Genomic DNA, 27,418 nt, shown 5'->3' with positions numbered 1-27,418 from the left:
GTGCTGCAGAAACCACTTCTACAAATGGAAGCTCAATTTTTATGTTCACTCATTATTAGATGATGTAATAGGTGTACAAAGTATTTTACAGCTGATTAAGACAACATGGGCTTTGCTGAGAAGAGAGGAACTTACAACAAAATGACAAAAGACTACTTGGGGAGAAAGAGGAACAGAGCAAATACTGGTTTCAGAGTAGCAGCCGTGTTAGCCTGTATTCGCAAAAAGAATACAGACTAACATCCGATGAAGTGAGCTGCAGCTCACGAAAGCTTATGCTCAAATAAATTTGTTAGTCTCTAAGGTGCCACAAGTACTCCTTTTCTTCTTAGAGCAAATAATGAGAGACATAGCAAATACTGAGATGGGGGATACTTCTCTTGGGGAGCACGGGGCATTAAACATACAGCGTGAGTGGTTTTCATATCTTTCACCAGTATGTTTATTTAAAATAATTTAAACTTCTGCTACTGGTGAGTTATCACTGAAAGGCTTTGAAAATAAACGTTCTGTATGTAAGGAAGGATTTCAGTGAAGTGAGGCTGGAACACAAGAAAGACTGTTCTAAGCAAAAGGGGCAGCATAGAAGAAGGCATGAAGATGAGAATGGAAAAAGGAAATAAAGGGAGCATGCAGATAGGGACTTATGTGAAAGGAGTGAGATGTGGAGAAAATGAGAGCAGAAAAAGCAAGCAGAAAAAAGTTATATAGCGCCTTGAATTCAGGATGAAGAAATGCGAGCAACGTACAGACTCCATCATAGGCCTCTGATAATACATCTAAAAAGAGCATCAAACTGTGAAGCAGAGGCCTACATTGCTGCCAGTTCTCATGATTTTAATCACAAGTCTCACAAAATTTTGTTTTTCTTTTAAGCTCCAGCTCCTGGGTCCTGAGACAAAAACAGAATGAAAGCTGAGATTTTAATGTAAACTAAATTTCTAGCCCTTGTGGTTACAGAGAAGAGTTTAAAAATGTGAAGCCCTAAGGATGCAAAACCAGAAGGCAACCAAACAATCCACCTTTTAAAAATCTCCGTATTTTTAAGCAGATGGAGTAGGTAATACTGCATCTGTTTATCACAAACTGAACAGGACAACTAATTTCACAGAGGCCACCAAACAGTTATAATGATAATCTCTTTCAAATCTGTCTCCTAGGCTGGGTCAGATTTGAAAGAGATGATCTGGAGGTGAGATGCTCTGTATTCCCATACTAATCCCGAGCTATTAAGTCTCCACACTGTCATGAACAAAGCTCGGAAACACCTGCTTTCGCAGCAATGGCAACGGAAATTGTTTAGGAGAGTACAGCTGTAGCCAGTATTTTAGATGCTGTCTAGATGCTTCATGAAGGGCAGACCACTGAACAAAACCCTGTCTCCCACCAGAAGGACAGAGATCTACCAAGTCCCATGAAAATGGTGATTCCCATCTTTCAGAGCAGCCAGGAACTTGAGTGTTCAAGTAACAATGACACACACAAAGGCCAAGCAAGGGAAGGGGAGCTCTATTTTTTAATCATACACCTCTCAGTCAAAGCCTATAAAGAAAGATGTTCCCACACCCTCAAGGCCCAGGGGCAGCACGCTGTAGGAAATACTAACTAAGGCATGCATGTCTATGCTGCCTTTCACCACAGCAGCAGCCAAGGAGGGCTAATACGAGATGCACACTTGGCTTTTTAGCAGAATGCTGAGCCTGGACCCAACTGCCCCCACCACCCACTTTGGTACTGGCCTTGGTTAGAAGCTGTTTCGTAAATTTGTTGACCACATACAGTGAGATACTCCGTGCTTTTCTATTCACATGTATCAGGTCCTCTTCCATTGTTTTTTTCTTGTCTCAGCTGGCAACATTATTCATCCATACACTTTAGAATTTCTCATTTGTCTAGACTCAGTCCACTTAATCTTTGGTACACAAAATATGAACTTTGGACTATCCATTTCAATCACTTTTTCCTTCCTTCCTTCAACAGTTTCAGTTCTCTCCAACTAAGAATAACCGGTCTTATTCCACAATCAGCTAATGGCTGTTTCATATACTAGAAGTATCACCATTGATTCTGAGCATGCTGCAAATAACAAAAACAGAATTTTACAGATGTGCAAAAACATGCAGGTGGATAAAGGATAATAAAAAAATCAAACAAGGATTGGCATCACACGTTAAATGAGGACATCACAAAGGAGGAAACAGCTTTTGAAATGGTTGTATCTATCAGTGAAACGAAGTTCAAAAAAAAAGGCTGGGGAGGAGGAAAGGAAGTTATTAAAGTCTTGGTCATTAACAGAAACTATGGGTATGTCTTCACTAGTAATGTTATAACAAGGCTGTGTAGTCACGGCAGAGTGCTGCGAGAGCACTCTCCCAGCGCTGTTAAAAAAAAAACAAAAAAAAACAACCCCACCCCCACAAGGGGAGTAACCACTGGAACTGGGAGCAAAGCTCCCAGCGCTGGTGCACTGTCTACACTGCCACTTTACAGAGCTGAAACTTGCAATGCTCAGGGGGGTGTTTTTTCACACCCCTGAGCAAGAAAGTTGCAGCACTGTAAAGTGGCAGAGTACACAAGGCCTAAGTTAAACAGCTGGGGCTGAAGGAAGAACTAAGGCCAATCAAGAGTGGGAGTCAGAGTCAAATGAAGGAGAAGGACAAAAAGGAGCCTAGAAAAGTGATAAAGTTAGATTGAGGCAACAAGGTAAACATAAAAGTCAGTATAGAGGAGCTTAATACTTGCCTAAACTGCCCACCATGAAACTAGTAGTAGATTTGGTACTATCATCTTGGGAGAAAACATTACAAATGATCTTTCCCATTCCATGAGAGAGCAGCTGCGATCTCACCCTATTCCTGCAGTAAAGTTTCTGTCAACGTCCACAACTCGAGTAGTCTGAGGAAGGGATTTTAATATAATGGTCCCGATATACTTCCAGCAGGCCAACCTATCCTTGTCATCTGGTCACTGACAGATACAAGACTATGCCAACTCTCCATCACATCTCCTTTTCTGTGTTACTCTACTTTAGCTTCTAGAATAGAGAGCAATTCTTACGGTTTGGCCAGTCAATAGAGGTTCTCTTAATATACTCAAATATTCCCAATAATTGATCTAAAAAATACAAAATTATCCAACTACGGCCAGTCACCAAGTCACTGAAAGTCTTGTCCCAAGTTGCAGATCTCAATGAAAAATCCTAGATACTGTAATATGGTGATAGTGAATTTGTGGATAATAATGCAGCAGGTTTTGTATACGAACGTGCAACTGTCAGCCAACTAGAGGGGAGGAAATTTGAAAAATTTTGCCAGTTACAGGGCTCAAAATTATACTTTTTCTGCATTGCCACAAAAGTCAGTATAATTTACTTTGGTTGCTTATTTTGTATATTCTGACCAGTGATTTAAATCATGATTTAAATCAAATCCACCCTGATAGTTACAGTCTACAATAATTTCTAGAACTTTAATTGGGTACAGGGTTCTTCACTTTCCCCCCTGAACCGTTATGTAGTTTCTCTGCACTGTTAAATTGACATATTCTAACCTAGAGGTGGCTGCACAAAAGTGGCAGGCAAAGTGACCCCTCTACACATTTATTGCTAAATCTATAAGAGACTTTAGAATGAAAGGTATTAAGTATATAAATGCAAAACAATAGCTCCCCACTTAAACATGTAATTTGAATATCTTTTCCAGAGAATAAATAATACAGAAGTCCTCTAGAAAAGGCAACAGTGAATCCTTGACTAGGCAAGTTAGCTTGGTCTGCAAGAGTATGTTCAAATACCTAACAAATTTTAGAGACATTTTCCTGTGCCACTGGATAAGTTAAAGACAAACGCACACATCAACATACAGTGGAGGGCACAGAAATACCGGTAGATCGTGATCGACTAGTCGATCCCGGAGCCTCTGCCAGTCGATCTCAATCTCTGGCCGCTAAAAGGTAGGCGGTGCAGCAGAGCTAAGGAAGGTTCCCCCCTGCCTGCCCTGGCCCCACACCACTTCCAAAAGCAGCTGGCATGTCTCTGCGGCCCCGGGGGGTGGGGGCAGTGGGTCTCTGTGCCCTGCCCGCGCCCGCAAATGCCGCCCCCGCAGCTCCCATTGGCCGCAGTTCCCAGCCAATGGGAGCTGTGGAGTCAGTGGCGGTGGGCAGATTTTTCACAACCCTGAGCAATAGTTATACCAATGTAAGTTTATAGCATAGACCTGGCCTGAAACACATAATGCAAAATCCTTCAAAGGAAAGAGACTTTCAACACTATGTTTATGATATACAACTGTCAAAATCAAGACCAGTCTCTAAATGAGTGAGTAATGCCAGGTTTGTATTAGAAGCCATATAATGTTGAGCAATTCATGATTGTGACATTCCAAGTTTGCCTAGAGTAGCAAACATTCTAGCCCTAATTCCCGAATAAAGTCTGCACACAGAAAACAGCATACGTAGGTAAACACAAAAATCAGAACTGCCCTAGAATTCAACAGCAAATTAAACTATATCTGCACATCTAATACATCTTCAAACACCATAGCAGGCCCTTCAACCAAAGCAGCCTTCCTAAGAGATCCGCATTCACCTGGGCAGTGTTTCTCAGCGACCAGTCCGTGGACCAGGGCCAGTCCCTGAGATCTCCCTGACACAGTGTAGGAAGGCAGCAAGCCAGTCCCTGGTATCAAAAAGGTTGAGAAACACTGACCTCGAGGATCAAGTTACTATTTAACTAGAAGTTAGGTTCAATGCCTGATCTGATTTAGATGATGTTTCCTATACCTTTCCCCTTCATTTCTATCTAAAAACAGCCCCACGCTAAAGGACACACATTCAAGGCTCTAGACACCTTTGAAATGCACGTAAAAACACAATGCTCGAGGGACTACAACTTAAATCGTCCAACACATCCGCTTTTTTCTTTCTCCCACCCAATCACACCTCCTCTCACTGCCAGTCAAGCTGGCCAACGGGACTTCAAACTTCTCCTCAACCACACACCCCCACTGAACAAGAGCCACCCCCCGCCCAAGCTCGGAACACCCGCTCGAGGGATGCGTGGGGACACACATCCCGGAGGGTGCTCGCACTGGGGCAGGCAATGCGCCAAAGCTGCCTTTCCAAGGCTACGCTCCTTGCCGACCCCACGCTCGGGTGACCTGGTTTCCCCGCGAGGTTCCCCCAGGAGCCAGCTGCGAGGCTGCTGAACGCTCTGCCGGGGCTCGCGTCTCACACCGGGCGCCGGCAGCAGGCGCTGGCTGGGGGCGGGGGGTCACAGAGCACAAGCCCAGAAGGGACGGTGGGGAACAGTTACGCTGGCTGCCCGAGGGCACAGGCCCTGCCCGAGTCCCCCACCCGCGCGTGTGTGTGAGCGGGGCGCTCTGCGCAGGGCCGGGAGCGCTGCCTAAGGGCGCAGCGAGGGGAGGAGAGTCGTTCACTGGGGGGGTGGGGGGGGCAACACCTGGACCCAGCGCCCAGGGTAAGGACCAGGCTGGGGGAGCGGGGAGCGGGACCGCCCCGCCTTGGACGCAGCGCGGAGGCCGAGACACCCGTCCCCGCGCCCCCCACTCACAGCTCCATCTCCGAGCCGCATGCGCACTGGTGGCGCCTCCTCCCGCAACAGAGTCGGAGGCGAGCCGCAGTCTCACATCCGACCGTGGCAAGATCAGCGGCAGCAGCAGCGCTTCCGCGTGCGTCAGCCAACCGCCACGTCACGCCGGGATCTGTCACGTGACACCGAGACGCTTGCCCAACTCTTGTTCCTGGGGGCGGGGGGAAAGGTCCTCCGTGCGCACCTGCTCGGCGAGTGAGGCGCGAGCGGGCTACGGGGGGCGGACAGGGACACGAATCTACACTCCGATTACTTCACGACATCCATCTATACCCCCCCGCCCCCCCGCCCGGGACGCTGGCCTGGCCCGGCCCGCCCATGTCACCGGCAACCAGCGAGCGCCGCCCCATCACCTCAGCAGGGCCACGGGCGGTGTTGGCACCACTTGAACTAAAGGGTAGGAAACGGGATCGAGTTAACTCGGTGCCCCAGGGCGTGTGTGGACTCGGGTGACCAGATAAGACGTGTGAAAAATCAGGAACGGGGCGGGGGAAGATTTCCAACTTTCTAATCGCGGTGGCACAAACCGAACACCCCGCCCCTTCTCCATCCCCCCTGCCTCTGGCTCTCTCCCACCCCACTCACTCGCTCATTTTCACCGGGCTGGGGCAGAGGGTTGGGGTGCAGGGGGGGGTGAGGGCTCCAGCTGGGTGCGGGTTCTGGGGTGGGGCCAGGGATGAGGGGTTCAGGGTGCGGAAGGGGGCTCAGGGCTGGGCTGGGGGAACAGGAGAGGGTTCAGGGAGAGGGCTCCAGGTGGCGCTTACCTCGGGGGGCTCCCCAGAAGCAGCGACATGTCCCTTGGCTCCTAGGTGTAGGGGCAGCCCCATGTGGTGCGCGCGGCCTCTGCCCGCAGGCACCACCCCTGCAACTCCCATTGCCTGCGGTTCCTGGCCAATGGGAGCTGCAAAGCCAGCGCTCAGTGCGTGGGCAGTGCGCAGAGGCCCCCTGGCTGTCCCTCTGCCTAGGAACGGAGTGACATGTTGCTGCTTCTGGGGAGCCGTGCGGAGTCAGGTAAGGAGCCTACAACAAGCCATGCCAACCGGACTTTTAACAGCCCAGTCAGCAGTGCTGACCGGAGCCACCAGTGTTCCTTTTCGACCGGGTATTCCGGTTGAAAACTGGACACCTGGCAGCCCTTGAGTGGGGATAATAGGTGCCTATATAAGACAAAGCCCCAAATATTGGGACTGTCCCTATAAAATTGGGACATTTGGTCACCTTAGTGTGGACGCAGCTCCACCCGCACCCAGGGGCTCCGGGCACAGAAGGGCGGGTCCCTGTTCACCCCCAACCACGTCCGTTGCTCCCCCGCCCACTCCCCCACCATAGGCGTGTGCACAGCCGCCTCCTGGACATGGCTCTAGCCCCGTGCAGCACTGGGACTTGCGCTGCCCCACCCCCAGCTGCTGCGACTCGCGCCCTGGCCTCGGGGCCACACTCAGCCTTGGTACTGTGGTAGCAGCAGCACGACCCCAGGGCACGCGGCAGAACAGGACTGCAGAGCAGGGGCACAGGGACAGGCCAGCATTGAAAGAAGAACCTGTGGGCTCAGCAGCAGCACACACAGCTCAACCCGTCCCAGGGAAGGTATCTCCACTGTCTATGTGCGCCTGGTACTTGGCATGGTGGTGAGGGTTCCATACATTAGCATCAATGATCAAGGGATACTCTCCTCTTCTAGCAGCTGTCAGGGGGCCAACAGCATCCCATCAGTAATGCTGACCTACCAGCAGGAGCAAGTGCTGGGCTTGTCTACACTTACAGCGCTGCAGATTTTCCAATACGACCCCGAGCAACGTAGTTCTATGCTACAAACTTATGTTGGTATATCAGGGCCAAGCTTCAAACTGTAACTCCAGAACACAGCTGAGGGCAGACCTACACTTAAAGCTGCAGCAATGCAGCTGCGCAGCTTTAGCACAGATGCTACTATGCCCATGAGGGAGTTTCTCCCCTCAGCATAGTTGAGGAGAAGCGGTAGCTATGTTGGCAGGAGAAGCCCTCCCGTCATCCTAGTGCTGTCTACATCCGGGGTTAGATCAGTATAACTGCATGGCCTAGGGGTATGGATTTTTCACATCCCTGAGCTATGTAGTTATACTGATGTAAGTTTGTAGACCTGATCTGATCGTGATATCTATATATACTCAGCCCTGGTCTGCACTACAAACTTATGTCAGTATAATTACGTCGCTCAGGGGTGTGGAAAATCCACACCCTTGAGTGATCCAGTTATACCAGCCTAACTTCTGGTTTAGACAGCGCTATGTTGACAGGAAGGCTTCGCCCGTTGACATAGCTACGGCCTCTCGGGGAGGTGGAGTACCTACACCGACCGGAGAAGCTCTCCTGTCAACATAGGTAGCATCTTTGCAAAGCACTAGAGCGTGCATCTGTAGCACTGTAAGCATAGACAAGTCCTTAAGCATGTTAAGTAAACATAACCACAAGGAAAGCAAATAAACATTTGCAGTATAGGAGAAGGTGTGCTGGTCTGTTAGTTGACCTCCAAGATTTCCCCCTCTCAGCTCATGATCCTGTTTTAAACTGTTAACTGCACAGAGTAATGAAATTTTAGAATAAAACAATAGGGCTGTTTAAAGTACTAGCTCAAACAGAATTCTTAACAATCATTTCTATTTCCACATGTATGTTTCCAATTATCTCTGCTCCAATGTTATTTTTAAAATAGGTTAGAAGAGAATAGTTTAGCCATTATTAAATATGTAGGGCTTGACTCAGCATTGTGTTACTCCAGGCTCACCCCAGTGGAAATCCATTGATTTTTATGGAGTTACACCAGCTGACAACTGTAGCAATACAATGCTGTTTTAGATCTCTGGTATCTATACAAACACTAGAAAAGGTTTAGCTGTTTAAGAGCCTGATCTTGCCTCAGTGAAGTGAGTGGAAAGTCAATGGCCTTTGAGCTTAAGCCTCATGTCTCACAAGGCACCTGAGGCATGTCAGTAGTAATATCTAAGAGCACACTGCTTAGATGGTTTGTCAATGGCAGACCCAAGTAGAGGAGTGACATCAATGGGAATTGGATCAAGATCTGGCATACTGCACACTTTGATGTTATATAACTTACTTAAAACACCACATGCGTCTTTTTATCATACTCCCTACACTGCTATGCACATATGTTAGAAAGTTGCAAAAGCTGTTCTACAGGACAAAGAGCTTCTTGTAACCGCTCTAAATTTTGCTCCAGGAACTAGCTGCTGGAGACCCTGCAGAGTGATGCAAGCTGAGCCTACCACTTCTCCAGAATTAAGTGTGTCACATATATGACACTCTAAGCCTCCTCTAGCTTTTGAAATTGCTCCTGCATTTGGATCTGCCAGGAGCTAAGCCAGCAGATGGACCCCTTATGCTTACACCTTTCTGAAGCTACTTTGCTTCTTAAAAAAAAATTCTTTATTGAAGCGAGTACCAAAGTAATATCAGGGATTCCTCCTATATCTGGCAGGAGTGATTTTACAGACTCAAGCCCCAATTCTGCAAATAATCATGTGCCTATTTCATTTATATGAGTAGTCCTGTTTCCCAGATGCACTAAACAGAACAACTGAGGATTGAGTCACTTGTGTTTAAGTGACATGAGACATTCCTTCCTCTCCAGGACCTTAACAGTACTCCAAGACCTTAAGGGTACATCTACACAGCAAGCAAAAACTCATGGCATCAAGTCTCAGAGCGCAGTCTACAGACTTGGGCTCACACTGTGGCACTAAAAATACCAGTGTAGACATTCAAGCTCTGGCTGAAGCTCAGGTTTTGAAGCCTAAGGAGAGGGGGTGAGCTTCAGAGCCTGAACTCCAGGCCGAGTCCAAACATCTGTACTGCTATTTTTAGTGCAGTAGCACCAGCCTGAGTCTGTAGACCAGGCTCTGAGTCTTGCTGTCGCGGGTTTCTGCTTGCCATGTAGATGTACCCTAACTGGCTAGCAAATTAAAGACTAGAAGTGAAATCCTGATCTAGTTGAAATCAATGGGAGTTTTGCCATTTAAGCAAATGTGGCCAGGAATGGAAGTTAAAACCATGTCTCCCATATGCCACTATAGAACACTAGGCAATGAGAGTTGCCCACGCACACCCCTTTTACAATAAGGCAACTGAGTGCAGGCTACATGAGAAAGTACATTAAATGCACTTGCTTTTCTACTGTAAAAATCTGTGTTTGAAACTGGCTTGGGCCACAAGTAAAATGAGTTTGATGATTTCATTCTGGTTGCCAGGGGACATTCTCCATATCACAAAATTACACAGCAATCTAACATCATAGGCTTTCTGTGTTCAGGAGAGGCACAGAACTGTAGTAACAGAGAGTCTTGAAGGTCAGGACAGAGATATATTGAACGAATCATGTGATACAGCCTTCATCAAACTTGCCCACACTTGGTATAGCCCAGATGAGATTCCTTAGACCTGGAAGGATAAGATTTACCTACCATCTTTTGAGTCAAAGTCTGTATGATCTTTATCTGCTGCTGCAAACTTGCTCTGAACACACCTGTAGAGTTTTGCTTATCAGCTTTCAGGTAGCATCTACTTATATTGCTGGTGAAAGTTAGGGATTAATGGCACGAGCTATTGTATTAAAATTAACCATATATTTAGAAAGCAAAAAGCCAGACAGGTGTTTTTGAGGTTGAATCAAACCTATTCATCTAAGGTATAAGGACTGACATCTTACATTTTGAGTCTGTGTGTGCTTAGTTCATGGAAACATCACTTCACCTTAGAGACAGCATCCTGTTTTCTGAATGAGTTTTGAATAGCACTTTCAATAGAAAGATAGTGTCAACATTGTTGTCACATTGGGACCAGCTTCAGTGTACAAGAGATAAAAATGTTTTTAATGTGCCATGTTACAGAGACTCTAGTCAGATTACAAGTAGTTGCAAATTAAAGCCTATCTAGTAAGCTATTGCTTTAAACACACTACTTAAAATATAACAATATTGCATATACTATTGCTTAATGAACAATCATTTGCACAAATGTCAATGCTTATCTGTTGAGTCTTCTGAGAGACTGGACAGCAAAGGCTGTCAAAGACCCACTGAGCAGGCAGAGAGGCATGGGGCTAGATAGTTTATCAAGTCCCTAAACTCACCCTATGTTTCATACTACTCTTTGGTTTTGATAATAGCAAGTATCTAGTAATATATTAATAAAATGTCAAGGTTGCTGCTAATTAAAGACATGAGAAACCTGCTGTCTATGCCAGGATAAAGTTCAAAGTACTCCCCAGCTTTGAAGTTTATCATCTACGTAGGATAGAGCCGTCTCAGGATGAACCCCGTGCATTACACCAAGAATTCATAGATGATTCAGGCAGTACAAGACAGTGTATGATAAAAGCTTATCACATCTTTTAAACAAGCCGAGTATTTCCTGCGCCAGTTTACTTACATGGTGTAGTGTTTATGTTATGGTCATCCTTTAACTTCACTTATCAGTGATAGTATTATATATTTTATTAAGTTGTCTGCCTGTGTGATTTTAAAATATTATTAGACACATGGGACCCAGTTCATCCCTACTGTAACTCCACTGAACTCCGTGGAAATATACCATGGATGAATTTGGCCAATTATGTAGATATTTGTACAGGCAATTAGAACTATATATTTATAGCATTGTTGATTATTTAGTTGTCTTCTGGTGCTGATATAGTTTTGAATACAATTAAAAGAAGTGATATCATTTTACCCAGAATAAGTATTTTGGAATACCAAATAAGTGAGGGAACACATTTGTGAATTTTAATGGACAAAAATAGATAGTCCAGGACACACAATAAGGATTTGAGGACTCAGAATGATCTAAGAGATTATTTCTGACCCAGAATAGGCCTTTGTTGGGATGGCACTGCTAAACAACACTTTGAAGCAACTACGTCAGGAATATGCAGGCTTGCAGCTCCCACCCCCTTTGAGGTTTTTCAACAAGTCCTTCTATCTTGGAGATGAGAAAGTGATGGAATAATATATCTACAATATCTGTGAGCATTTTTACCGTGTTGGGAAGAGAAGCTGCAGAGTCATACCTTTAATGATTCATGCACGTACACATTCAGTATCTCACAAACATTAATTGATTTATCCTTGCAATATCCCTGGGAGACAGGGAAATGTTACTGTCGTTTTATAGAAGGGAATAAGGCACAGACAGATTAAGTGACTTGCTCAAGGCCACACAAGAAGTATGTGGCATAGCTGGGAACCCAACCCACCCACCTTTACTTTGAAAAGTTCTAGCACCTTCACACTTTGGAATAGGGACTTGAAATTTGCCAGGGGGGAGCCTTTGTGTCATAGATGAGCCTAACCTTATTCTCAAAAACAGCCGAATCATTTTGACTGAGATTTTCCCAAATGGTTGAAATTTGGCAAGTTATAAGCAACTGAAAATAGGTTCTTACACTGGGAAGTGTTGCACAACCTTAACCAAATGCTGCTTTTAGTTATAGATCTGCTGTGACATCATGGAATTGCATAATTTGGCCACTACACTACCATTTGAAGGACTGTGTTCCTGCCATTTCCTCCAAACAGCCATGCAAGTTAACTTATAAATCCCCTTCCAAAATTTAGTCATGAAAGTTGAGATTTTCAAAACCTTCTAGGGGATTTAGCTGTTCAACACCCACTGAAATTAATAGAAGTTCTGTTGTGAGGCTAAATCTCCTAGTTTGCTTTGAACATACATACTGGTTGAGATTTTCTAAAAGGACACAAATGTAGAGCCTCTACTAAATCTCCGTTGTATCACAGGAAGACTTAAAGCAACAGCAGAGGGTCCTCCTAGTATGGGAAATCTTCAACTACCAGCCCTACATCAGTTGCTCTGCTCCTGCCTCCCTACCTGGCATCAGAGGTATTCCAAGGTCAAGAAGGAGCATGCCAGGGTGGAAGGGAGAGTTGCTTCTTGAGAGCCATTATTCATTGGCATCAGTTAGAGCAACCCTAAAGCTGCTCTAACTTGTGTGGAGGCCAGTATGGCTCACATCAGTCTCCAAGATTAAGAAGGAAACATGATGGTAAGCCACCAATCTTTTCCCCCTTCCACCAGTGCACTGAGCATTCTGTGACAAACCTGGCCCTAAGTATACTAGATCTCTATAAATACCATGAGTGGTGATACCAATTATATTATTTACAATATTATTAGATATCACATACACAATGCTGTAAATTTACATGGTGCTTTACAAGCATATAGTAAAATGCATTGCTTGCCCTCAAGAGCTTCCAGTCTAGACACAACTGTAACTTCATTGCCCTGTGAGGTGGCTGATTGTTTTGTCTCCACCCCCAGGATGGTGCACGTGACTTAGGTCACACTGGTCAGTGACTCCATGGACTTGCATAATAAAAATACATATTATTTGGGCAAAACTAACTTGCCAGCATTTACATTCTTAGCCCAATGCAGCAGGATATAGAAACCTAGGCTTAAGACTTCTGAATTCTGCCCCTCCCCCATTAGTCTGGGGGGGCAAGAGTTTCATGAAAGTTCATTAAAAGAGCTGTATCTAAAGAAACTAAAAGAGAAAAAGCCTCATTCTCACCTTTCATCCAGACAATGACAAATCCTGTAAACGTCAGGGGCCAGACCCACAGCTAGTGTAAATTAGCATTGCTCCAATGATGTCAGTGCTGATTTACCCCAGCTGAGGATCTAAACCCAAGTTGCTGATGTGAAAACCATAGCCAGTCTCACCCATTGTTCAATGTCACTTCCAAAAGTAGAACAGAGCACACTGGTGGTAATATCAGATGTACAGGAACTTTTGTAAACAGTGTAAAGACTCAATATCCCTACCTGTGAAGGAACTGCTACATTTTATTGGGGTTATCCAAATTAATTACATTCAAAACACAACTTATAACCAATATCAGTGAAGTATACTTGACAGGAGCGAACATGTCTGCATGAAGATTCAGCATGACTGAAAACAGTTAATGTTCCAAAGGATAAATGATGCAAAATCAAAGCCATACAAAACACAGAAGCATCCCACAGGAATACTATCATACCACAGATGTCACAGTTAAGGTTGTCACCTTGAAGACTGTGGTTGAGAGCTTGATTTGCTTGGGGTAGAGATGGTGTGTGTTTGCAAGTGAGTTTGCATTTGTGAGAAGACAACCATATGTACCTGTATGGCTTTATTCTGTATTTCCTTGTTTCGAATTAAGTGTTATTTGCCCCTCACAACCCTAACTGTTTTTAGTGACATTTTTATTTTTGAATTAAAGACAGGCCACACAACCTGATATTTCTAATACTGAATTGCCAAAATCCCCCACACCTCCTAAGAAGCAAGGATTTCTGTTAAAACCTTGTCTAAAAGCTTCATCCACAGCTCCTATTTATAAATTAATACTAGTATACTGAGGATGATATAGCTGGTTCTGCCCATCACAACTTATAACCAACAATCGGAAGAGCACACTACAATGTCAAGGACTAGTGAGACTGTAGCTGTCCTTACCAAGAATCTCAAAAGCAGATGCAATTCTATACCTGTTAATGAATTAAAAAAACGGAAGTGCCATGCAGACTGGACTGCTAGATTTACAGTGGATAAAAACAGCATATGTAAACCCAGTGGTTCAGCAATAAATGTAACAATACTTAGCCCAAGTCATCCATAGATCTCAACATCCTTTGCAAAGGAGACAAAGTATAATTATCCATATTTTACAGATGGGGAAACTGAGACACAGATGGGGTAAAGTGACTTGCCTAAAGTCACACAGTAGGTCAGTGACAGAGCCAGGTCCTTAGTGCAGTGCCATGTACACTGGACCATGTTGCCTCCCCTTCCATATTTACCAAGTGGAACATATTTCTATGTGGAAGATTTGAAATTGACAGGTATTCTTGATCTGCAGGCTTATGTGGATAGGAGCCCTGAATGAACTAAAGCACCAGCTTCCTCAGAGGCAATGTACAGCTGTGTTATTCTAGAAGAGCTAATACCAGCACAACCCACAGCATCATTCTTGATTCAAAAAGCAATTTCCCTGTCAACCACAAAGGTAACAGCATAACGTTTTACATTTCTATAGCATCTTTCACCCCACTGGTTCTACAGCAAGTAGTGCAAGCATTTACAGCTGCTACTATCAAGAGATGATGGCACTGGAAAATGGCAGCCCAGAGTTAACTTTACAACTACATTTGGGCCATTCCAATATAGTCTCTGCCATGTAGTATTGAAAGCCCCTTACTACATACTGTTGGTCAAAACAGGGGGTTAAAGAGAGTTTCTATTGGAGAGCTGCTGCTTCTTACTGAAAACAAAGCAGCACAGCTGCTGGATGGATACAGCCATCTCTCAGGCTCTATTCATATCACATGTTTGTTATCCCTAGGCCCAAATCCCCACTACCTGGTACATTCTATATTCATTGACCCCTTTGCAAATCAGACTGGTAGCTTTTTACATCCACACTGTATTCACTTTGCACAGGTAAAAGTGACCACACAAGTTGCAAGACAGTGGTCATCAGGAACCCCATGTCCAAAAACCTAGCAGAACCAGCAGTTGGAGTCTACGTATGGCATAGCTGACATGCACTATATTGCCACAGACAGCATGCTAACATAACAATTATAGTGCTGACATGTTTGCCCCCCTTCCTCTGCCCCATTTCTAATTATTTCCCACAACTTCTCAGACTGGGCTTTGGAACAATGAGCCACTGTTTTGTTGGGGGAAAATGCAGCTATATTAAACCCTCCCAGGATACATGGATGGTGCCAAGTTATCAGACAATGCTTTCTGCTTTCAACTGCTCTTGCTGCTGTGGATGTAGTGACAATTTAAATATAATGGGCCAGATCCTTAACTGGTGAAAATGGGTGCAGCGCCACTGAAGTCAAAGGATCCATGCTGATTTACCCCCAGCTGAGGATCTGGTGCATTGTGTACAAATATTTAAATGGATGTAGTCATATACTGTGCTCAGATACAATAGGGATCAGCATAAGCTAGAAAGAGCTATTATATAATAGTTTATGCTACTTAAAGCAGAGAAACAGGTGATGGAACTTCCGCACAGAGGTTTTCCTAGAAATCACTTTTCAAGGAGAGATAACAGACTAGTTCACAATAGCAGGGAACCTCTTTCATATTGTCCTGAGTGCTCAAGATCCTGGGAGGCCTGGATCCATCTTTCTGTGTCCTAGAAATCTATGTCCAGGTTTTATCAGTGAGATTACAGCATTGGCGTTTTAGACAAAGGCCAATTCTAGGTGGTTCTGGTTGATGGACTCTTACTGCAGATGGTTCCATATGAAGGGATGATTAATTTGTTTTGGGCTCAGTACAAAACCCTGACCTAGGTTTTTCCCGCACAATCACCAAAGGCCCTTATTGGGTGTTTCCATGTCATGGAAAGTAAATTATTCCACAATAATCAAGGGAATAAAATGGCCTGGGATATTTTTGAAAGGAAAGTAGAAGGAACTCATATATAGTAGAACCAGAGAGATCCTTTCCTCGGTCAGCCTATTCACCCTATGGAATTTCAAGAGGACGAGCCTCTTAGCAAACCCCTCCCAACTTTCCAGTGCCCTATTTAAAATGGCCTTTTCTCCTTCAGCTGCCCGGACCAAACCACCACTAAGCAACCTAGGAGGTTGCCACCGCCATGATTCCTAACTAAACATCACCCAGCCCCATCAAATCCCAACACAGATGAGGTAGCACAGGCCCGGCAACTCTCCTTCCTTAACACAGCCATGGGAGAGCCTGGCGCTCCGAAAAGCCCCTCTCCCTCCTAGCCAAGCCGCCTGCAAACGTCCCGGGCAGGCCAGCTGGCGGGGGCCGTGCACGTATTTAACCAGCTGAAGGCAATTGGGGATTGCTTTCGGCTTCCCCCACTGAGCAGAACAAACACTTCCCGCCCCCAGGCGCCTGCAGCGTTGAGCCCTGCGGCTGCAAAGCAGCTCGGTAAGAGCCTGGCCGCCCCCGGAGCCCAGCCGCAGCCCCTCCGTGCTTCCCTGCGGGGGGGTGCGCGGCGCTGGCCGCTCCCCAGCCCTTACCGGTAGTAGCGGTCATCCTTGTAGGGGGTCAGGTCCTCTCGGATCTCCCTGTAGGTCTCCTTGACCCTCCGGCAGAAGCGCTTGAGCTCGCCGCAGAGCGGGGTCTCGAAGGCGGGGTAATCCGCGTCCATGCCGCTGCCCCTTCAGCCCCGCGCTCAGCCCGCGGCAGCAGCGAGCCAGGCCCCCCGAGCGAGCGCCCTCCGGTTCCGGGGCCGAGGCGGCGGGTGGCGCTGCCGGCCGCGGGGAGGAGCTGCCGGGCTGGGCCGCCCCGCTGGCCGCCTCACAAGCGCTGCTGAGGTGAGTCCGTGGGGGCAGAGCTGCCGTCCGTCCCCACCCCCGGCAGACGGGAGCCTCCCCCGGCCCCGCTGCTTCTCCTGCGTGATGCCGCAGCCCCGGGGGGTGTTGCGGACAGGAGAGAGGGCCGGGCTCGCGGAGGCGGGTAGGAGTGGCCAGTCTGAACGGGAGCGGGGAAGATTTCAGCACCCTGGACAGATTCACCGGGGTGTCACTGGCTTTACCGAGCAGCTCGCCCAGTCCTCCAGCCCAACGTTTCTTCCCTCGCCGGCTGCTGTGAGAGGACAGCCCCCAGTGTTGTCATAGCTGTTGAGATGATTTTCATTCCCACCCAGAACGTCGTTTTTGTCTGGGCATTATTAAAATGGATTATGATGATGATTATTATTAAACCTTTAGCCGTAGATCTACTCCTCCTCAAGTGTAAGGAAAATCTCGGGGGAGATATGTTGTTTTAAAAAGTGTATACGTGTATAAAATGTCCCCCTCCTCCATCATCAGCGGCTACACTGAAAATGTTAAAATATACATAATGAACAAAGCCCACCAAAACAAAGAGGAAATAAGAAGATATTTACCATCATAAACACATAACCTCCAATCAGTTTCTTCTGTGGTGATCACAGATGAAATTCTTAATTAAAAGAAAAAAAATCCCAGACAAAACCTCTACATTAAGAAGCCGCTAAATTTAAGAGTCATTTAGGGGTAAAGTATTCTACAGGGATATTGTAATTATCCACAAATCAATGGTTCTAACTCCAGGACGGTCAGTTAAGGTTAAACTTAAAATAAACCAAAACATGTTAAGGGGAATACAGTCAGGTCTCTCAAACAACGTTAACTCCACCCTGTCGGGATCCCTGGAGGAGACACAAATGAAAGAAAAAGCCTTTAAAACTCAGTTTAACCTAATTTGGGTCCCCAAATACTAAAATGCCTGATTAATTGTAGAGTTATTGCTGCTGTCACTAAAGGGTAGAATTAAGGTTTCTGCTGAAGGAAAAACTTTCAGCCATGAAGAAAAATGGGGAGACATGGACCTTAATCCTATATATTTCCAAATGTAGCCAATGCTCAGGATTTCAATGAGTTTTGACTATTTTTTGGAAGTTTGAAGACTCTGTGACAGGGCAGTTATAGTTATTTGGCCGCTCTAACTATGTAGTCACGTACTAGAATATATTTGGATTTCTTTTAAGTTTAACCTTAACTGTGAATTTCCCAGCAGTATAATTAGGGCCCTACCAAATTCATGGTCCATTTTGGTCAATTTCATAGTCATAGGATTTAAAAATAATAAATTTCACAATTTCAGATATTTAAATCTGAAATTTCCCAGTGTTGTAAGTGTAGGAGTCCTGACCCAAAAGGGAGTTGTGGGGGGGGGGGGTGTCTTGGTATTGCCACCCTTACTTCTGTGCCTCTGCTGGCAGCGGCTCTGTCTTCAGAGCTGGTTGGTCGGAGAGCGGTAGCTGCTGGCCGGGAGCCCAGCTCTGAACACAGAAATAAGGATGGCATGGTATGGTATTGCTACCCTTACTTCTGTGCTGCTTTCTTCAGATCTGGGTGCCTGACCAGCAGCCGTTGCTCTCCGGCCATCCAACTCTGAAAGCAGCACAGAAGTAAGGGTGGCAATACCATGACCCCCTTGCAGTAACTTTGCAACCCCCTTTTGGGTCAGGACCCCCAGCTTGAGAAATGCTGGTCTCCCCTGTGAAATCTGTATCGGATAGGGTAAAAATACACAAAAGACAGTTTTCACTGTCTGTGAATTTGGTAGGCCCCTATGTATAATGCTTGGTTTTGGAATAAATGGCTAAGTGAAACAAGGCCCTACTTGCAACTCCACAGCATATCTGTCTGTAATGCAATAAATTAAATATCTGATCAATTCAAAAATTTCAGGGACTGTTCATAGCATCAATGGGCAGAACCCTATTGATTTGGGGGGAAATTGGAAATCAGGCTTCTCCAGTTTTCCACTAAAATCACCATTTTATCACTCAGGATACAGGATTGAAGCAATGAACCTCAGGGTTAGGGTGCTGGAGAATTTCCTCTGCCAACAGTGCCATCAAATTAGCATGCTGCTGCCTGGTTTTAATGGAAATCAGGCTGCTGAAAGCCTCTCATCCCCCCATTCTGACCACCTCCTGCCAGGTGCACTTCTCATCCCCTGCACTCCAACCAGGCCCCCAATTAGACAGGCCATTTGTCTCCCTACTCTGACCAGCTCCACCCTCACCTGGGCCTCACCAGCCAGCCTCCTCACTTCCCCATTCTGAGCAATATATCCTGAGTGCCCAAATGGGCACTCAGGATACAGAGATGGAGGTCAAGGGGCTGTACCATAGTGGGGGCAAGGGGTCCAGCTGGGTGAACAGTTCCGCCTACACAAGCAACAGTATGTAGTCCTCTAGTACAACAACCCTGTAATGTATTTTACTCTAAATTACTGATAGGTATTCCCAACCATCACTCCATTTTAATAATTCCTGGACAAAAACTACATTATCTAAATTATATCCATTTAAAAACAGTATTAATTCAGAGGGAGCAAATTAGTCATAGATTTTTTAGGGCAGAAAGGACCACTGTGATAATCTAATCTGATGTCATGCATTACACAAGTCATAGGACTTCCCTGAATTTCATAGAGCCACCAGATGAGGTTAGTATTAAGATAGACCTTTATGGAAAATTTCTATAGGCATTAATTCAAAAGAATCAGCTTTCAATATGTTTTTGAACAACCCTAGAATTTAATAAATAATTATATCCCTGCTATAGAAATCTATACGATTTTTTAAAAAGCTATACAAAAATATCATTCCTGATTAAATTCTATGGACCTGATTTGTATTTACATTAAAGCTAATTTAGACCACTATGGTACTGTAAAGATGGGTAACTGTGTGTGTAAAAGAAAATCACGCTTTAAGAGCCCTTTGCGCTACAATAGCGGTGTAAAGTATAATGAGAATCAATCCTTGTAGGTTTTTAGAGTAATTTCTGTAGAACTCTATTGAATTTTATAGGGTTTTTCCTGAAAGGAATTCACACTTAAGCCTTGTTTTAAAAGTATTCTACTGAAAGATACATTAGTAGCTTCATGAACAAATGTCAATTATTTGGTATCAGTACTCATTAAACTTGAAGGAGTTTAACATTCATGTCTCATTTTTAATCTCTCATGAATAAATAAAGGAGGAAAGCAACCTTTATTATTATGAAGGCTCTTCAAATTTTGGGAGGATTTTTCCATCTTTACTTTTAGATAGTATTTTATTTATAATAATATTAGAGCACACACTCTTAATTAAACATCTTCAGATTAGAGGTACTCAAGAGGCCACCAATGTAGCAGTGTCTTTTAGAAAATAAAAATTTCAAACTCAGAATAGAGACAGATATATTAAGGCATATATACCTTCCTGTCCTGTGAAACAGTCAAATAGGATTTCATGAAAACATTTATTGAAGTTGAAATGTTATAGAAAGTATGCAGGCATTAATAGTGCCTTCATAGTGATGGTTGAATTTTGCACTTTAAAACAGGGATTAAGCTTCTTTGTGTGAATAATACTGTGCATGGGTTCTCAACCTGGTGGTCATGAACAGGTATCTGGGGTCATGGCTGCCTTCTTATATATCGGGGGTAGCCGTGTTAGTTTGTATCCACAAAAATAACGAGGAGTCCGGTGGCAACTTAAAGACCAACAGATTTATTTGGGCATAAGCTTTCGTGGGTAAAAAACCCACTTCTTCAGATGCATGGAGTGAAAATTACAGATACAGGCATAAATATATATTGGCACATGAAGAGAAGGGAGTTACCTTACAAGTGGAGAACCAATGCTGAAAGCCAATTTAGTCAGGGTGGACATAGTCCACTCCCAATAATTGATGTGGAGGTGTCAATACCAAGAGAGGGAAAATTGCTTTTGTAGTGAGCCAGCCACTCCCAGTCCCTATACAAGCCCAAACTGATGGTGTTAAGTTTGCACATGAATTGTAGCTCAGCAGTTTCTCTTTGAAGTCTGTTTTTGAAGTTTTTTTTGTTGAAATATGGCTACTTTTAAATCTGTTGTTGAGTGTCCAGGGAGACTGAAGTGTTCTCCTACTGGCTTTTGAATGTTACTATTCCTGATGTCTGACTTGTGTCCATTTATCCTTTTGCGTTGAGACTGTCTGGTTTCGCCAATGTACATGGCAGAGGGGCATTGCTGGCACATGATGGCATATATCACATCAGTAAATGTGCAAGTGAATAAGCCTCTGATGGTGTGGTTGGGTCCTATGATAGTGTCATTAGAGTAGATATGGGGACAGAGAAGGCAATGGGGTTTGTTACAGGGATTGGTTCTTGGGTTAGTGTTTCTGTGGTGTGTAGTTGCTGGTGAGTATTTGCTTCAGTTTGGGGGGCTGTCTGTAAGCAAGGATTGGCCTACCTCCCATGGCTTGTGAAAGTGAGGGATTGTTTTCCAGGATAGGTTGTATATTGTTGATGATGCACTGGGGAGGTTTTAGCTGGGGGCTGTATGTGATGGCCAGTGGTTTTCCATTATTTTCCTTGTTGGACCTGTCCTGTAGTAGGTGATTTCTGGGTACCCTTCTCGCTCTATCAACCTGTTTCCTCACTTCCCCAAGTGAGTATTGTAGTTTTAAGAATGCTTGATAGAGATCTTGTAGGTGTGTGTCTCTGTCTGAGGGATTGGAGCAAATGCGGTTGTATCTTAAGGCTTGGCTGTAGACAATGGATCGTGTGATGTGTCCTGGATGGAAGCTGGAGGCATGTAGGTAAGTATAGTCATCAGTAGGTTTCCGATATAGGGTGGTGTTTATGTGACCATCACTTATTTGAACTGTAGTGTCCAGGAAGTGGACTGGTCCAGGCTGAGGTTGACGGTGGGGTGGAAATTGTTGAAATCCAGGTGGAATTCTTCAAGGGCCTCCTTCCTGTGGGTCCATATGATGAAGATGTCATCAATGTAGTGTAAGTAGAGGAGGGGCGCTAGGGGATGAGAGCTGAGGAAGCATTGTTCTAAGTCAGCTATAAAAATGTTAGTATACTGTGGGACCATGAGGGTACCCATAGCAGCTGTGCTGACTTGAAGGTATAGGTTGTCCCCAAATTTGAAATGGTTATGGGTGAGGACAAAGTCACAAAGCTCATGTTGCCTTCTCATGTTGTTAAATAGGTACCATTGAGCTGGGGAAAATATTTGTCAAAAGGAGGAATTAAAGTGTTTAAGGCTCCAGTTCAGTAAAACCACAATTTTGAACTATTTTAAAAATTGCCATCTTTGTAAAGAGCATCACTTATTTTTAGTTTGTATTGGAAGTTGTGCAATAATTGTAATAAATAAATGAAAAAAATAGGTTAAAAGGTTAACTGCTTGTTCCCATTTAACTACATACAGTTAACTGACCTTTTTTCTCAAAAGGTAACAGCAACAGGGTATGCTTCAGACTCTGAACCAGCAGAAAAAACATTATTACAAAGATGCAAGCTGGTTTCCTTCCTATTGTTCTGTTACTATATCCATCAGAGCACCAGGGGACATTAAGCCTTTGGCATCACACCATTCCAGAGACCCTACATTAGCATGAATGCAGTTTTATTGGCACATCAAGAAATCATAAGTATTAGTATACAGAGATCAAGTCTGCAAGTTATAAGAGGTTTATCGTTGGCAAGATAATTGTGTGGTCTTTAACTGTTAGGATTATAGCATTTCCAGACAAATGAATACTGAGAATCATGTGTATTTTACATACATATAAAGATTCATAATGAAACCACAGCCTCATTGAAGTCAATGGCAAAGCTCCCATTAACTTCAGGGAGGTCAGGGTTTCACCCTCAGTCGCCAAAGGGTCAAAGTCATATATACTTAGATTTTCAGAAAGCCTTTGACAAGGTCCCTCACCAAAGGCTCGTAAGCAAACTGAGCTATCATGGGTAACTGGAAAGGTCCTCTTATGGATTGGTAACTGGTTAAAAGATAGGAAACAAAGGGTAGGAATAAATTATCAGTTTTCAGAATGGAGAGAGGTAAATAGTGATGTCCCCCCGGGGGTCTGTACTGGGGCCAGTCCTATTCAATGTATTCATAAATGATCTGGGAAAAGAGGTAAACAGTGAGGTGGCAAAATTTGCAGATGATACAAAACTACTTAACTATCTTAAGTCCCAGGGAGACTGTGAAGAGCTATAAAAGCATCTCCCAAAACTGGGTGACTGAAAACAAAATGGCATATGAAATTCAGAGTTGATAAATACAAAATAATGCACATTGGAAAACATAATCCCAACTATACATATAAAATGATGGGGTCTAAATTAGCTGTTTCCACACAAGAAAGAGATCTTGGAATCATTGTGGATTGTTCTCTGAAAACATCCACTAGGTGTGCAGCAGCAGTCAAAAAAGCAAACAATGTTGGGAATCATTAGGAAAGGGATAGATAATAAGACAGAAAATATCATATCGCCTCTATATAAATCCATTGTACGCCCACATCTTGAATACTGCATGTAGATGTGATCACCCCATCTCAAAAAACACATATATTGGAATTTGAAAAAGGTTCAGAAAAGGGCAACAGAAATTATTAGGGGTATGGAACAGCTGCCATCTGAGAAGAGGTTAATAAGACTGGGAGTTTTCAGTTTGGAAAAGAGACAACTAAGGGGGGATATGATAGAGGTCTATAAATTCATGACTGGTGTGGAGAAAGTAAATAAGTGTTATTTACTCCTCATAACACAAGAACTAGGGGTCACCAAATGAAATTAATAGGCAGCAGATTTAAAACAAACAAAAGGAAGTATTTTTTTCACACAATGCACAGTCACCCTGTGGAACTCCCTGCCAGAGGATATTGTGAAGGGCAAGACTATAACAGGATTCAAAAAAGAACTAGATAAGTTCATGGAGCATAGGTCCATTAATGGCTATTAGCCAGGATGGACAGGGATGGTGTCCCTATCCGCTGTTTGCCAGAAGCTTGGAATGAGAGACAGGGAATGGATCACTTGATGATTGCCTGTTCTGTTCATTCCCTCTGGTGCACCTGGCATTGGTCATTTTCGAAAGACAGGATACTGGGCTAGATGGACATTTGGTCTGACCCAGTATGGCCATTCTTATGTTCTTATCCTCCTTCAGATACTAAGTTTAGCTGCATTGAGTCTCTCTCAGCATACACGACTCTAAGTCACAGATAACCAGACTTTTTGAAAATATTGGACTTCATTAGCCATTCTCAGAAAAGCAAATACATTGTACAATAATACTGTGTAGTTGATTCTTAAATACAGCCATGTGGAAAGTGACTCCAAGGAACTGCTTTTGTAATTGTTACAGTTCATTTCTTCAGCTTTCAATAAAGGTATAATTTCAGTTACTGCAATTTTAAGGGGATTGAATTATAAGTTATGTTTGAGCATCTATATATAATAAAACCGTAAGACCTGTATCTATGCTAACAGTCCTAGATCATTGTGGTATCAGAGGTAACTCAACCAATCACCACTCTTACTCTATGGCTAATTTGCATTGCAACAGTTTCATTGGTTGTACAAAGTCAGTGATATAAGGAGACAGCAGAGATGGTAAATTACTTAGCCCAGATGTCACACAGTTCTTCAAAGTTGATTCATCACCTGTACAACTCAATGCAAATTTCCCAGTGCAACTCACACACCCATACAGATCAACACGACCATCCACACAACACCACAACCAGCACACACAATAACTCCAAACAAACACACAGGTGTGCATGCTGCATGGGGGGGCTGATTCACCATCCACCGTTCACAAACCAATTCAAATCTCCCAGCTGAATGCACACTCATTCACCCTCACTCATACTTCCCATACATTGTAGCAGCAAAGTCACAGATCATCCATAGTTTTTAACTGAACTTACCCTGGGAGTGAAATACCCAACTCCACCTTTCACCAAAGCAAATTTTAACTTTAAACACAATTCTGTAGGCAGGACAGGTTTGTGGACAAGACCATGTTGATTTCTCCCCCAACACCTTTGGAAATGGTCAGGCTATTACTACTTGAAAATTGGTTATTGAGTCTGTAGGGTAGTTATTCAAAGTGTTTTGTTTTGTTTTTCAAACAAGCATACCATATTGCCCTCAGAATGGTCCATGTGAATTGCTACAATACTGGATGTGGTATATTTCTTTAAAGAAAAACTGACGTAGGTAAGTGTGACTGGATCCCTGGGGTGCAGCCTGGGACTGTGGGACCGCTGTACCCGCTTAACTTTCTCCAGCCTGGGCTCTCTCTCACAATGCCTGAAACCGGTGTGTTTGGGAAAGCTGAAGACGCCATGAAAGGCTGGTTTGGACTGGTACACAGAGCATGGGGAACAAAGGTCTCTGAAGGAGACGCCCCCAAGAGACCCCAGGATTTAAAACCCTCCCAGGAGATGAGGCAAATCGGAGATCAACAGCAGACCCTGGACAACCTGTGCGCACAGGACAGAACTCATGCCCACCCTTCCCCCTCTTCTTCTTACGTTACACCCAGACCTAGCCTGCCTTGGGTAGTGCGTGTGTGAGTATGAAAGTAGGTTAGAGCTTGGGGAACTAACTAGAAATTTAAAAACAATGTGACAGACTGACAATTTCCTGCAATATCCTGAATGAACTTGATTGAATTAAGTTAAACTTTATTGAATTAGGTTAATACCTTGAGGGGTCGTTGTATTAAAAATGTGGTTGTGTATGTGTTATTGTGGCATTATAGTATTTCCATGGAAGGGTAAGTAGGAGAACAAACAGCAGGGAGTTTCAGGTTATAACATCTCAGGAAAAACTACCTTCTGGAAAGATACACATACACTAGTGTAAACTGGATTCTCTCGGAACAAACAAACAAAGCCAGGGTTTTTAAACTGGCTCATGGCCTTCCTGATCCAGCAAGTGGACAGGCCCTCTGGTCTGTGGAGGGCCTCAATCCTTAGGGTAGAATTGGAAGCACTGTGCCTCTAGAATCCATGTTAGGGTTAGGGTTAATTCTCGTAAGCTTATTAGGCTGTGTGTAGATTCTTTCGTTGTTTTTAAAATATTTGCTCTGTAATTTTTTTATCTTGAGAATAAAGTAGGCTTGTACAGGAAGTGAGGAGTGGTAACTTACAATTGTTGACACTATTATCAATCTCTGAAGAGAAAGCAACCTGTCTGTGCTGGGAAATATACAGTGAAGGCAGGGACCTGTGCAGCTTGGGAATACATCAGTCAGAAGGGAGAGAGATGTGGGTCTCCACTCAGAAAGGCAATGGCTGGGAAGCTGGAACCTGAAAGTGGGGGCTCTTGTGAACCACTGAGGGGAAATACAGGTGCAGTTGCCCTGATCTGTGACAAAACATGCCTAGTGATATAGACTGTCTATTTTTTTTAATCTACATTTTGGTCTTAAGCATTGTTCCTTTCAAAAGGCAGGCATGGTACTTTGAGACACATACTCCAGTCTTCTAAAATACTAGGATTAACTGAATAATGATGCTATTTACACCATATCATTATTCAGGGAAGATATCACTACTCAGCTATATTATTTATCATACTTTTTATATTTGTTTCCCAGTTGCCAGAGTGATTCTAGGAATCTCCGAGGATTCAATTAAAACTAATGTGAAAATATTAAAATATGACAAAAACTTTGGAAAGTTCCTCCCTTGCTTTTTTAAAAAACAACTTACCGTCTATACTACAGAAACCATTTGAGGAAAGGTGGGTGAGGTGAAATGGGATGAACTCATACTACTGCAACTCGTAATCGTTAATACTAGGGGACCTAATTCAGCAAGGTAGTTAGCCATGTGCTTAAATGTAAGCAGGAGTAGATCCATTAACTTCACTGGAAAAAAATAATAAAGGCTTTAAGATGTGCTTGTTAGGCAGTGTTGTTCCAAACAGTAATGTATGGAACAATCTTGCATTGACAAATAGATGGACATCAATAGGCTTTTTTTTCTGGTTTGCCACTTTCCAGATCTGTATGGCTTTTTCTAAAGTTCTCTCACACATTTTCTTATTGCTGCAGCCTTCCCTAATCAGGGAATCTCTTAAGGGGCCAAAATTGCAAGACTGTCTCTTTTGCTTCAACCCTCTAACATATTCCTCAATACTTTTGGGGTGGGGGGTTGTTTGTTTGTTTGTTTTTCACTTGTGGAAGAGGCCTCTTTCATCGGTTTCTTTCTTCCTTCCTGGGTATACAATAAGCTTCCAACTATCCCTATCAAAACCATTGCTGTCCCCAGGAGAGAACTGTAAGGTATTAAAGATATCTAACTCTTCTGCACCAGATACAGCTAATTATAAGGTCACTTCCCTGGTACTGTCCATTATGTCTGCATCCACTGCAATCATATTCAAGCCCCTCTTTGTGATTCCTGCACATTTTC

The 27,418-nt window shown here is 44.0% G+C and overlaps 1 protein-coding gene and 1 long non-coding RNA gene across 4 annotated transcripts in view; one reads left to right on the top strand and one right to left on the bottom strand.

Annotated features, from left to right (window-relative positions):
- The window catches only part of TMEM181 (transmembrane protein 181), a 59,374-nt gene extending 42,430 nt beyond the window's left edge, over positions 1-16,944 (bottom strand). The window contains exon 1 of one of the 3 annotated variants that reach the window (XM_084624126.1): positions 16,682-16,944. In XM_084624126.1, the coding sequence (XP_084480252.1) occupies positions 16,682-16,812 (131 nt within the window). In that variant the 5' untranslated portion in view covers positions 16,813-16,944. Of the gene's footprint in view, positions 1-3,881; positions 3,950-5,569; positions 5,663-16,681 lie in introns of those variants that run through there. The other 2 variants (XM_084624127.1, XM_084624128.1) reach the window with 2 other exon arrangements.
- The window catches only part of LOC311518371, an 82,654-nt gene continuing 61,011 nt past the window's right edge, over positions 5,776-27,418 (top strand). The window contains exons 1-2 of the long non-coding RNA XR_014710964.1: positions 5,776-6,005; positions 14,524-14,670. This is a non-coding gene — a long non-coding RNA (uncharacterized lncRNA). The remainder of the gene's footprint in view (positions 6,006-14,523; positions 14,671-27,418) is intronic.

This window comes from Lepidochelys olivacea (assembly GCF_965140295.1).
Source record: "Lepidochelys olivacea isolate rLepOli2 genome assembly, chromosome: 3".
Taxonomy (NCBI): Eukaryota; Metazoa; Chordata; order Testudines; family Cheloniidae; genus Lepidochelys; species Lepidochelys olivacea.
The sequence above is the reverse complement of the archived record's forward strand: the minus strand, read 5'-3'. Positions and strand labels throughout refer to the sequence as shown.